Raw genomic sequence first — 13075 nt, forward strand, 5'->3', positions numbered from 1 at the left:
AATAAGAAAATACCATAAATCAAAAAAAGGTTTACTGTTATTTAGTTTAGTTCAAAACCTACAAAATCTTCATTGCTTTCACTGTAATTTATTTTTTCATTATTTAGGGAGCATTATAAATAGTTATGTTTTTAAAAGAAAAAACTACTATTGTTATAAATAACACATTCAATTGAACTAAACTATACATGCCTATTTAAATATATTTACACATGGCTTGTGTATATCGTATATATACATAAATATTATTCATACCTTCGGTGTATAAGACGCAAGCAGATTTTGACATCAAATTTTGAGGTAAAAAAATGCATCTTATACACCAAAAAATACGGTAATAGCTGTTTTCATAAGGAACATGTTGAATAGCCAAACTATAATCACTACAATATTATTTAACCAAATACATGGCAATGTAGCCCTAGTGGACTTTAGTGCTGCTTAAACAAGGCCTTAAAAATTGATAATAAAGGATATTTGGAAAGTTTTACAAGATATATGATCTAATATTGACCAAAAGATCAAGATATAGAAAGCAATTTCAAGGGCAGTGTGAAACCTGGAACATTACTTATTACACACATTTCATTAAGAAGAAAAAATGTTTATTTCTATCAATACTTTGTCTACTTGCTTCTCTATGGTTATTGCAAAGAGAACTGACAAGCAAGAGTTAGAAGTGTTAAAGAGAGAGTTTGAACCATTTTTTTTCACTGTTTCATTTATTGTAGTTCCTTAGGGTTCCCAGAAAAAAATTTGGGCAACTTCTATGTTTCATACTTGTTTGCCAAGAGCAAACCAATATTTTGAACTTCATAAAATCTTAGTTTGGGAACCAGGCTACGACTTCTATGTCCAATAAAGTAAAATTTCAGAAGAATCTTATGATATTTCTAAGATATTGTTACTTTCTTTACCTTTTTATCCATCATGTTTACCACAGATATGACTCCAAGAACATCCTCTTCATCCTCCTCCTCTTCATCTTCAGGGATTTCACTTTGCTAAATAAATTAAAGACAATTTTAAATTTATAGTATAAAACATAACATAGAGACAACAAAGGATTATTTGGCCTGCCAAGGATGACTGTGCATATTACACCTTGAGAAAAGTAAAAATTTCAACCCATCCTTTATTTTTAAGTACCATCGATTCCCTCTTAAATTCTTTTATAGTGCTAGTCTCCACTACAGCCAACATTAGCTCATTCCATAAGTCAATTATCCTACTAGAAAAATAAAGCTACCTTAAGTTCAGTCTAGCCCATCTTTTCCAAATCTTGTGTTCTTTCATCCTATTATCTAAAAAATAGCGCGCAAAAAAATCAGATGCCTTTATTCTATTAATCCCCTAAATATTCTTGTAAGCTTCATAAAGATCACCTCTTACCCTTAAGATCTTAACTTATTCTTAAGATAACCCTTCCATCTCAAAAATCATCCTAAAAGCTCTCCTCTAAACCCTTTAAAGTAAGTCAATATCCTTTCTTAGACAGGGAGAACAAAACTGATGAAGAACTGTGGACCTTTCCAAAGCACTCAGGTTATAGGGTATGTATTTTTTTCTTTAATAGATTTTGTGAACCTATATGTTTTCCCAACAGCATTAGTGGATTGTACAGAAAGATAAAAACCTCTTTTCACTGGCATTCAATATGTCTACAAACACATTCTAAAATCCTATAATATTTATTATTAGCAAGAGCATTGCTTCAATGGCTTGTGTGACATATCCACCTATATGCCAAGATACTATTCTTCAGTCATGTTATCGAGTGGGTTCCCACGTACGTCAAACGTGATCCAACTTATGATTACATAAATACATTATCTTTCTCTTAATAAAACTAAGATAGTTGCCACTATTTGTCCAACTTACCAACTGACATCCAAAACATTCTCTAACACTTCAACATCATCAATACAGTTAGAAATACTAATGAGTTTAATGCCATGAATAAACTTCAGTAACTCCAAACACACTTCACTAGTAACAAGGTTTCAGTTTGAATGGACTCCATTAACAACAATCTTTTGCTTCTCCCACCCAACCACCCCACAATTCAATTAACTAGTCTTTCTCCAAAATCTATCATCAGCTGAGAGCAATACAATCGTACCATATCATTACAGAACTAGTTCAATGTTATTGTTTTTTAATTACAAAAATATACTAAATCAGAGCACACACACACTCTAAAAGTGAAGATCTGATTATAAACAAAATGTTCCATGGTAGATTGTCATAACCTTCAAAACAGAGTAATAAATTTGGTTTCTTTAAATATAAACAGTTGTTAAAAACATAAGCAACATACACAACTTTAGTATTATAAATTGTAAAATAGAACTTTCTAAAAGATTTCATATTTTTAAAAGTCAATTCTTTAATAAAAAACAATTAAATTTATATTATAAAAAAACTTTTTTGTGGCTGTTGTTTTTAAGATGGCACCACATACACAGTAACTCTGTAAATTGTTTCTTGTTACAAGCTTAAAATAAATTGTGCTGTTCTGTAATATAAATATCTGCATATTTGTACTTAAATATTATAAGTATTACATGTAAAGAAATTGCAAACTTCACCTATTCATACCTTATCTAGTAAAGATCATATCTTTATTCAGGTAATTTTTTCAAAACATTAATGCAGTGCACCAACTAACATGTAGTAATGTCATAAAGTAGTGCTAATCCACTCGTTTAAATAAAGGTTACTTACTACAACAACTGTCCAGTAAGGCTTACACTTGCTTGACCCTGTTTATTAACATGCTACTCTGGAATGAGATTCTTTCCATTTAAAGAGGTGGTACAGAGACTTGTACTAGTTAGTACGAGCATGTACAATGAAAATAATTGTTCAAGTAAATAATCTGGGATAATGGAATATCACAATAGGAACTTTTGTTCTGGCCTAAATAGTGCAATATATCATGAATATAGTTCTTGTTTTTATCTTTTGTATACAAGACTTCTACCCACTCCAACAACAAACTGCAATCATATATAACAAACATAAAAGCTGGCTAGTACAAGTTAAAAGTCCTGGAAGTATTCTGTATGTATAAGAATAAAAATTTGTTTTTATTCATTCACTTGAGTATGCTTAAAAATTATTCTCTGCTTAAAACTTCCTGAATATTCTGTATATTGTAGACACTCATAACTTTCTGTTAGAAATAAGTGTACCTGAATGACACAAGAGTTTGGCTGATAGATGTCACTGTTTCACATGTCTGAATGTTGAATGAAACACTAGAGATTAAATACCTCAGCAGTTTCTGTATAAGATACTTTAGAAAATTGTAGAAAGAATCAGAATTAAAAAAACAAGTCAAAATTTAAAATTAGCAGTGACTGTATAAGCAATTACTTGACAAATTGTGACTAAGACAATTCTTGTGTTGTACTTTTTTGCTTTAACCTTCATATTTTCACTTCAATATCTTACAATTTTACTTACAAAAGAACAGTTTACTTTTGTCATCAGGGTATCTGTATTCATTCCTTTAATTTTATTTCCTTCTTTTTGCACATTTTACCAAAACTCCCACTAACAATTAACATTTTTTTCCTATTTAGACATGTAGTTTTCAGAATCTAGCAGTTTTCCTACAATTTACTTTTCTCCCACTGCTATTACTGTCCAGTCATGCTTTCTAGCTTACCCTATTTCTCCAAGAATTTTCAGTGTTTTACTGTGCCACCTAAAGAAACACTACTGCTAGTTAAAGCTGGATGATTGGCGAAATTTTGTTGGACTCATTCAGTGTTCACATTCAACTAACTGATTACCTTCATATTAGCCTTGGATAATTGGGATAATCAAAAACAGTAATAATTAGCAACACTAATATCAATTAGTTCATTATCTTCATAAGATGTGTCACTAATAGATTACACTAAACAGCTTTGAAATAAATACTAATAATAAGTCATAATGGCAAATTAATTGTATATTTGGAATAACTGAAAACAGAAATATTCAGAAACACTCATTTTAATTACCTGATTATCTTTGTGATCTAATTGTAATTTTGACTAATTGGTTATTTTATACAGTACTAGTGGGTGTAATGAATGCTCATAGGTAAATAATCACATTAATTAATTGAGTTAGTTGCCCAGCTCTATTTTTAATAGATATGTTTCTATTTATTGAACCCTAACTTTTGTCTGTGATACATTCTTGACCTGCAAATAAGAAATCTCATCCTGTTAAGACATGTCAACTGTCAGTCTTACAGCTTCTGGTTCCCTTAACCCTCTTCAAAATAAAATATTCACAAATCCTAAACTATTCTGCACATTAGCCACTTCAAACCAGATCCCTTTTAATATAAAAACATAGAAAATTGTTCTCAAACACTAAAGAAAATTAAGAAAAAATATGCATTAGAAGCATCCAACATTTCAAACATAAAATACAGCACCATAATCCAGTTTGTAAAACATCTCAGTTAAAAACAACTTCTACAATGTCATCAACTTTACTTTAAATTAATAATTGAGCTAAATTTAATTTACTCTGTAAAGACCATTAGATTTAAAGGTAAGCTCCTTTATCAGATAAAAATAAAACAATCTGTCTTATGAAGTCTAACAATACTAGCTTTTTCAGAAATGTTGACTCACACCTTGTTCTAATTTGTTATGAAATGTGTGACATAACATTAGTGCTAAAAATATTAAATTCTATATTACTTAAACTCTATAATCATGATTACCAAATTATTTCTAACTCCCCCAGTGTAGCTAAAAAAGACTGATCTCAAAAGATGGTTTTATACCTCTTCATATTTATAACTGTTCATTATTATTATTATGAGTAAATCTTACCTTGATCACACTACTGACATAATTTTGCTTTATCACTAAGTCAGCTAATTCCGACAGGTTCACATGAGCTTTGAGGAACATCTACAAACAAACAGAAACATAGATCAAGTGATATGTGAAAGTAGCTAGCTATCTTTAGTAGTGGGGTTATTTAATTATTTTTTTTAATAAGATGGAATTTCATTACTTTATATGTTTTTTTGTTAACTTTTAAACACTGATTTTAAATTCTAAGAATCTGTGAGAAGAATATTTACAGAAATCAAAAACTGTTAAAATATCAGTATGTAGCACAATACTTTGCATAAAAATTTGAAGCTTGGTAAGTCCAAATTACAATCATACATATACCTATTGGTCCATCCATGCCACCTCATCCACTGAAACAAATTTTAAAATAAAACACTCAAATCCAGCCTTTACCGTTCAAATACTTATCAAGCTTTCCCTTGTACTTCCTTAAAGTTAACTACATCTACCACATCTGAAGACAACCCAACCTAAAGGCCAACCACCTTATTAGAGAAATAAAGCTGTCTCAGCTAAAAGATGTCTCCTACTCTGCCAAAATTTGTGCTCCCTAGTCCTACCATTCTCACCATTAAGTACGAAAAAAAGATGATGCATCAACAATATCAATTCTCTTAACAATTTAAACACATCAATCAGATCCCTAACTCAAAAGGGTCACTTCTCACACACAAGTTATATTTGATAATATATCAAGTTATGTTGATTGAAGAATTAACTTTAAGAATGTTTTTGTATAAATTTATAATCAAACAAATATTTTTTAATTTTAATTGGGGGAATAGATGTTTGAGCAACTAACTTATCTTACTGAGCTGAATAGCTTTCTGTTCATGGGTTATTTGTTATGAAGCATTAATGAATGTTTTGAGAGTTAAATGGTGATTATAAATGTAAAATCTGTCTGACGAATAAATGGAAATTAAAACTTTCAATATAACATCATAACCATTTTTAAATGAAACCCACACGTATCCTTTGATAATTCTCATGATAAATTATTGAATGCAAACAAATGGTAAATCAGGCTGTGTTTTTAAAATCCAGGTATCTTTACCTGCTGAAGGAGTTTCTTAATGCCATGGAAATCACTATCATCAGGTGTTGTTGCTTCAAAATCAACCTGCACTTCCTAAAGAAAAGAATTCAAATATAATTAACATATATACTCGTCATTATATAAGAAATATTAAAATCCAAATTTTTTTTTATCAAAAAAATCTCAACTTTAAACACTTTGTTAATACCACATATAAAACCAAAGAATCCTAAAAACTGAAATGTATATACTCTAATTGTGTTATCATTACATGTAACAAGAGATAGTGCCAGTTGTGCCACCCCAGTAGACAAACTAACCCATACTCATAACAACTTAAAGCTATCTGCTGTCAGATGCATTTATTCTTGATGAATCCACACTGTCACCAATGATGTTTTACCAACAATATACTTAGCAATTAAAGATGTGAAACAGGATGCAGAGACTAAAAACATCAAATAATCATAATTTCAGTAAAACTCGTTGATACGAAACATCTTTTATCAATTTTTTTATATAAACCTGAGATCATCCATCTGAAACGCATGTGGTTGTTACTTGAAAAGCACCAGACCTGTCATTGATGATTATCTAGGCACAAGAATTAGTTTCAAAAGGCATCCATGACTTCAGATTTGATGACAAGGAACCCTGATGATAACAAAACCTTGTTGAAAAGTTGTACACTTGTTACTACGTTAAACTTGTAATAAAGTTTTCTTCATTACCCATTCAAGCCATCCTTAAACTTTAATGTATCTACAACACTAAAATTCATTCACATATTTTAATTTTCCAGTAAATCATATCTATACCATATGTTCACTAAAAAAATTACAATTATATATTGTGTAGTTAGTTGTTCTTTTTAAAGTATATTTACAGTATCAACTCTTGTTCTGACAAGTATGTGTTCTGCCAGAATTATTTTAATGATTTCCTAATAATTATCATCATACTTTATAAAATTTCAATTTTCTTAATTTTGTGGATAATGACGTGGTTTTGATTAGTTTTCAGCCAAAGAGATATAAATGTTATTGGACGCTGTCACCGTCCAATGGGTAAATTCGATTTATGACCGGGTGCTTGCAGCATCCATTCTAGTTTAAGGAGTTAATACACTTCATTGAGAAGTTACATACATATAAAAGATGAGTAACAAACAAATCTTAGGGAATTTGATCAAACTAGCTGCAACAGGAATGCAGTTCCTCCATGATCTCTCACTCATATCAAAAGGTTCAGTAGGCAGTTATTATGAAAACTAATTTGTAAAGTTTATACTTTTAAATATTTAAATAAACCAAAATCAAACAAGTTTTTTATGGCTATCAGAGTTTCTTAGATTAAACATTTAGATGTTAGATGATTTTTCAAAGTATTTTTTATAAGAGAATTTCAAAACTGAGCAAATTTTATCACCTGCTTTGAAAAGAGGAATAACATTGGTCAACTTCTTATCTTCTGGGGCTTGCCCATTATTCAAGGACTTACACAAAAATAACAGCATGTTGATCACATTTCCAGTAGTTAATCTTCTTCTAAACCCTTAGGTAAATAACTAGCCTAAAAGATTTATCATTTTTTGAAACTTACCAATTTTTTCTTAACAAAATCAGAATTAAAGTGATAACCTTGTTCAATCTTGTTTCCATCTATTAACTGTTCAACTTGAGGAATGTTGCTGAAATTTTCATTGGTAAATATTAAAGAAAAGGTGGAATTCAGTAATCCTGCCATCTAATAATAATCGAAAATGAGCCTTACTTTTATCATCCCTTAGAAGGCCTTATATTTTGCTTACCCTTAATGTATTTAAAGAAATCCTTACTATTAATTTTTACATTTTTCAACCAACCATTTTTACATGGACCCTTTTTGAGTTCCTAATGTTCTGCTTGACCAAGTCTCTTGATCTTCTATAAACCTCCAAGTCTCCCATCATAGCAGTCAATATAAATTTCTTAAGTTTATATTTCTTTTATTTTAGTTAATCCTTCATAATCTTCATGAACCAACTTGGTTTTTATTTCCAGCTATTCTTTCTCTTTTTCTATAAGGAAAATACTTATCTTGAATATTTAAAAATGTTTTTCACACTTGATCAATATCTCCAATTACTTAGTTGGCCAAATCACAACAGATAATTCTTGTCTCTCCCCTTCAAAATTTGCTTTTTTGAAATTTGGAACCAAAATCTCAATATTCCTTATCTCCATGGGCAGCAAAACAACAAATCTAATTCAACCATGTTTGCTTTCACCCAGATGTTCACCAATCAACCATTTTTATATAGGAAGTTAATAATAAATCTAAAATAGCCTCGTTCCTTGTAGGTTCCTTGACCAATTGATGAATAAAACCATCCTGAACAGTTTCTAAAAACCTGTCTTCCTCATAGTTTGACTCTAACATTTCCTAGTCTATATGCTTGAAATTAAAATTCCTCATAATTATCATCATCACATTAACAGCCAAAATCTTAACCTCACTGTGAAGTTTCTTGTTAACATCATCAATTTCATCCGGTTACCAATAACAAATTCCAACTGAAAGCCTTCTACCATTATATCTACTAACAGAAACCCAAATAAATTCAATCTCTCTGCTATTATCTTTGATATCCTCAACTTCAATAGGATATAACTCACATTCTACATATAAAAACCATTTCTATCCCTATTTTTAATAATCCATCCCTATTAAATAACCTATAACCCTGTATTTTTAGTAACCTTCTGTGATCAAAATTGTCTACCTATAACCAAGTTTAAGTTGTTTCACTTGTACCAAAATGTTTCATTCTGACTGGTGCTCATCTATTTTATTTCTTATACTTCAATTTAGCTCACATTTAAAACTACTTCTGTACTTTTTCCTACACTAAATTTTTCTCTACATCCTAACCCTCACTAAAGTCTAGTCCTAGTTTAAAGCTACCTTTGCAGCTGAGTTAATAGCTTTTGCAAATAAACAGCCCCTACTCTATTTAAATGTTAACCACATATATTCAGAAAGCTTCCTTTTCTTATGAAACTGATCCCACAAGTTCAACCAGTCAATCTGCTCATCCTTACCTAAACCTAATGTTCAGCCCTAATGACCTACTTATAATCTCATCCTCACGGTTAAGTCTTGGCAGTATCCCTAATAGAATTATGTTATGGCCCTTTTCTTTAAATGCCTTTATCAATCCCCTGTACTGATCAATTAGCTCCTTTTACCTGACTACCCTACATCATTAGCACCTATGTGCATAAAAACGACTACAACACTGCCAGCACCCTTTACTATATCACTGATAGTATCAGTTATATCCCCTGCTCCTGGGTAACATAATCTAATTCTTTTCTTTACCACACAGACTATCCTATACAACTTCTTAACTTTTAAATTTCTATCTCTATCTTTCCTTTTGTTTTCCTTCCCACATCTGCACATAAGCTAAAGGCTGAAGTCTGCTTTATATAACCTGCTTATTACAATTAAATCTACTACACATAGCCCTAACTGTACTGTTTTTAACTTTCTGAAAGACATTATTAGCTACTGTATCCCTTACATGTAAAAGCTTAACTACCCTTTAATTCTTGCTGCCATGTCCCACAGTTTGCACATCACTTCCTATAGAACCTCTATTGTATTTAAGGCAGCTTCCCTTCTCCAACCTGCACATTTTAAAAACATAGAACCTCTACTCTATTTAGGGCAGCTTCCCTTCTCCTCCAACCTGCACATTTCACAAACATATAACCTCTACTCTATTTAGGGCAGCTTCCCTTCTCCTCCAACCTGCACATTTCACAAACATATAACCTCTACTCTATTTTGGGCAGCTTTCCTTCTCCTCCAACCTGCAAATTTCACAAACAAGGTCTAGGACAGGAATTGATAAATTTCTGAAAATTGAGGGGTGGCTTAAATTTTGTTCAGGAGTGGGTAACAGAGACAACCTTGGGCCAAATGACCCCTTACTGTTATGAAGACTGAAGCACAAAAATGGTAAGACTGATGAACATTTACACTTATGTTTCTTCACAAATAATAATTCCTTTTTTTCTCTTTCTAGCTGTTGGATAATTTTTATATTAAATCAATTTTTCAGTTTTCTTTTGGAAACATTCTTCAAAATAAGTAATTTAAATCATTTGTCTTAACACTGTTTATCAAATACTGTTATTTCAACAGGAAAAACTTAAACAAATGTTTCTATCATTTCTTTGGTTCTGAATTTGTACTCTGTGCCTATGTACCATGAATATGACTGTCTTAACTGCACTCCAAAGTTTAGTTGTAACTGCAGCATTGTTGGCAGTGTTGCTACTGTTACTTTTTTAGCATTACTATCCCATGACAGTACGATCTTACTCGGAACATGTGATGATAAACTCCAACTAATTATTTTATAATAGTTATTACCATCATCATTACTAGAAGTGTTGTTAAGCTAAGAAAAGACAACAGTGGTATTCCACTTTAGGTAAGGTATTTGATACTACTACACTAATACTAGAAGTATTATTACAAAAACCTGCAGGCTGTACATTGTAAAGGGCTTGTTTGTTTCTTGTAATTTGTAAGAGACACAAGATAGGCATTTATTTGCTGATGTTGAAACAGATGTGGATTCAGATTGGAGCAAAAAAATTACATCTAGTGTTTTTACCTTCACGGATACAGACTAAGTTATCATTATTTAAATAACATGTTAGCTTAAAGTTATGCTGCTACTCTGTAACGTATACTTCAGTACTTATATAAAACTGAAATTACACGTACAAGCTGCACTCAATGGTGTAAGAATGAGTTGTAAAGTGGAGGTGCTTGGCTAGACATGTAGATCATACAATGAGAGATATGAAGTATAAGGAGCTGTTAAGTAAAGGCAGCTCCCGTACTGCCAAAGGCAGCTCAATATAATCGGTTATGGAGGCAGCCCCCCCCCCAAAATTAATATAGTAATTTACAGTTGCTATATAAGTCAAATATATAAAAGTGGGGGTGCTTCCGACGCTTCTGGTAGTCTTGACAACACTCAACAGTACAACTTATAACTACACTACAATATTTGTACAAATTGTAATTTGTAGTTACAACTTACATCACCCATGTCTATTATTATTACTTATCATATTTAAATATCTAAGCTACAAAACCTACTGTGTCAACTAGTTCATCGTCAGAACTATTATTTTCTGGCTCCGAATTATCATGCTCATGATCTTCACCTTTTTCTTCTCTCCCATTATCAACTTCCATATCATTAGTGCCACGCTTTTTCTTGGAGGCTGCCATTTTTAGTTATGATTGTAACGAGATCTGCAACACCTAGAGAACGTAATATATATATTATTCTATTATTGTGTATTAATTCAATTCTCATATATTATTTTTAGTTTGTTTATATTCACTGTTATTCCATTAACTTGGTCGTGATAATTTAGGTCATTTCGATGAGTTTTTGAGTTTTATTTTGACAATTATCTCCGATAACTATTTGTTCGTCTTTTATATATTTTTATACCATTTAATGTATTACCCTCCCATTACAAGATTTTGAGTAAAATATTATTGTTATTCTAGTACTTGCTCAGACCATGTTCTTTTTTATTTTGTTGTGCAGTAGATTGTGTTTATATTTTACTGACTGGAAAGTGGCATGTTGATATGATCATTGAAAATATCACCGCATTTTACTTTTTCATAAGAATATTCTTTAGTTAGATATTTTCAAGTAATTTTTCAAAATTTTCATGCAGCGTTCCGCATGTAGTTGCAACATCGTTATGAACCGGGTGTGGAAAGATCCTATATTTGCGCTGATCCTCTATCGTAGGCAAATGAGTCTTACTACCACGATTATTTCATAAGGCTTAAACAATTTCTGTGTCATTTTCTGGGATGAAATCATAATCATTCTAAGGGGTGGTACAGGGACTTTAACATGTGAGTGTTAGTTGAGGGTCTATCTCCCTAGAATACCTTTAATGGGAGTGATAGTTCAAAGTAAGCTAAGGATCATGAGATATTTCACTAGAATCTTCTGCTGACTCGACAATGTGATATTTAACTCTTCTTGCTCCCATCCTTCTCCTTTTCGAATGTTTTCGATTCAGCCTGCACTATTCCACTGTATGTGTGCAACTAGTAAACGTCATTCAGAATACCTCAGATAAAGTAATTAAGTTCAATTTTTGTGTCAAAACCAAAGGACTTGCTTGTCGTTGAGTTCAATTTCAACGTGTTTTCTATTGTTACGTCACTGGTCGTTTGTTAATTTCCCGTAAAAATTCCTTCCGAAAAACTTCAGCGATACAAGTCCGTTTTTAAGTAAAACTAATTTATTATTTCTCAATACAACTTTGCAATACACTTAATTTCCACAATCAATTTAACTTAAACACACGCTATAATTCACAACGAACGATTCACGAACTTACTTATTACCGCGCTTGACTCAATTGTCCGTCTCTGTCTGTCTGCAATTCTATATCGATTCATTGTCTGGCGCACTTATATAAAAGAATACCGCACATCTAGCAAACACTCGAGCATTCACAAACCTTCGAACATATCATGACGTGTTACTAGCGTCACGTCACTTCCGCTGTCATAATACTGCCGCTTCCTTAGTATTGTTCGTCCCGAACAATAACCACTTACATTAAATCAATAGATAATTAACAATAACTTAATTAATTGTACAGAATTTACAAATGCAAAATTAAAATTCGACAAAGTCTCTTAATTTTACGGGACGTATCTTCTTCCACACTGGTCTCCGTCTCGTTGGCTTCTGCTTCACGTGAGGTACATCTGCTCCATCGGGAATTGTCCTATCATCGGTAACAGTTACATCAGTGGTAGTAACTTCATCAAGAGTTTCACTGTTTCCCTTCTCAAAACCGAGTAGAGTTTCTTCTTCGACAGTGGCTTTTCCAGGTGACACGTCTTCAGTGGCGTCTTTTGTTCCGTTGTTCACTTCGTCCCAAGTCGGAAAGTCACGTCCGAGAGACGATCCATTATGTCATATGGGCCTTCCCATATAGAAGGCAACTTCGGAGACTTCCCTTTGGTCTTCCAGGGATTGTACAACCACATCTTGTCTCCTGGTACAAAGCTGACTTCAATAGATCTCTTATCAGAACATAGC

The 13075-nt window shown here is 31.9% G+C and overlaps 1 protein-coding gene across 1 annotated transcript in view; it reads right to left on the reverse strand.

Annotated features, from left to right (window-relative positions):
- Window positions 1-11250, reverse strand: part of LOC106471498 (protein BCCIP homolog) — a 21933-nt gene extending 10683 nt beyond the window's left edge. The window contains exons 1-4 of the mRNA XM_013932099.2: window positions 11083-11250; window positions 5935-6009; window positions 4848-4928; window positions 918-1004 (exon numbers count right to left, since the gene is read on the reverse strand). Coding sequence (XP_013787553.1) covers window positions 918-1004; window positions 4848-4928; window positions 5935-6009; window positions 11083-11217 — 378 coding nt within the window. The 5' untranslated portion in view covers window positions 11218-11250. The remainder of the gene's footprint in view (window positions 1-917; window positions 1005-4847; window positions 4929-5934; window positions 6010-11082) is intronic.
- Window positions 11251-13075: the final 1825 nt, after the last annotated feature.

This window comes from Limulus polyphemus, unplaced genomic scaffold, assembly GCF_000517525.1.
Source record: "Limulus polyphemus unplaced genomic scaffold, Limulus_polyphemus-2.1.2 Scaffold4655, whole genome shotgun sequence".
NCBI classification, from domain to species: domain Eukaryota; kingdom Metazoa; phylum Arthropoda; class Merostomata; order Xiphosura; family Limulidae; genus Limulus; species Limulus polyphemus.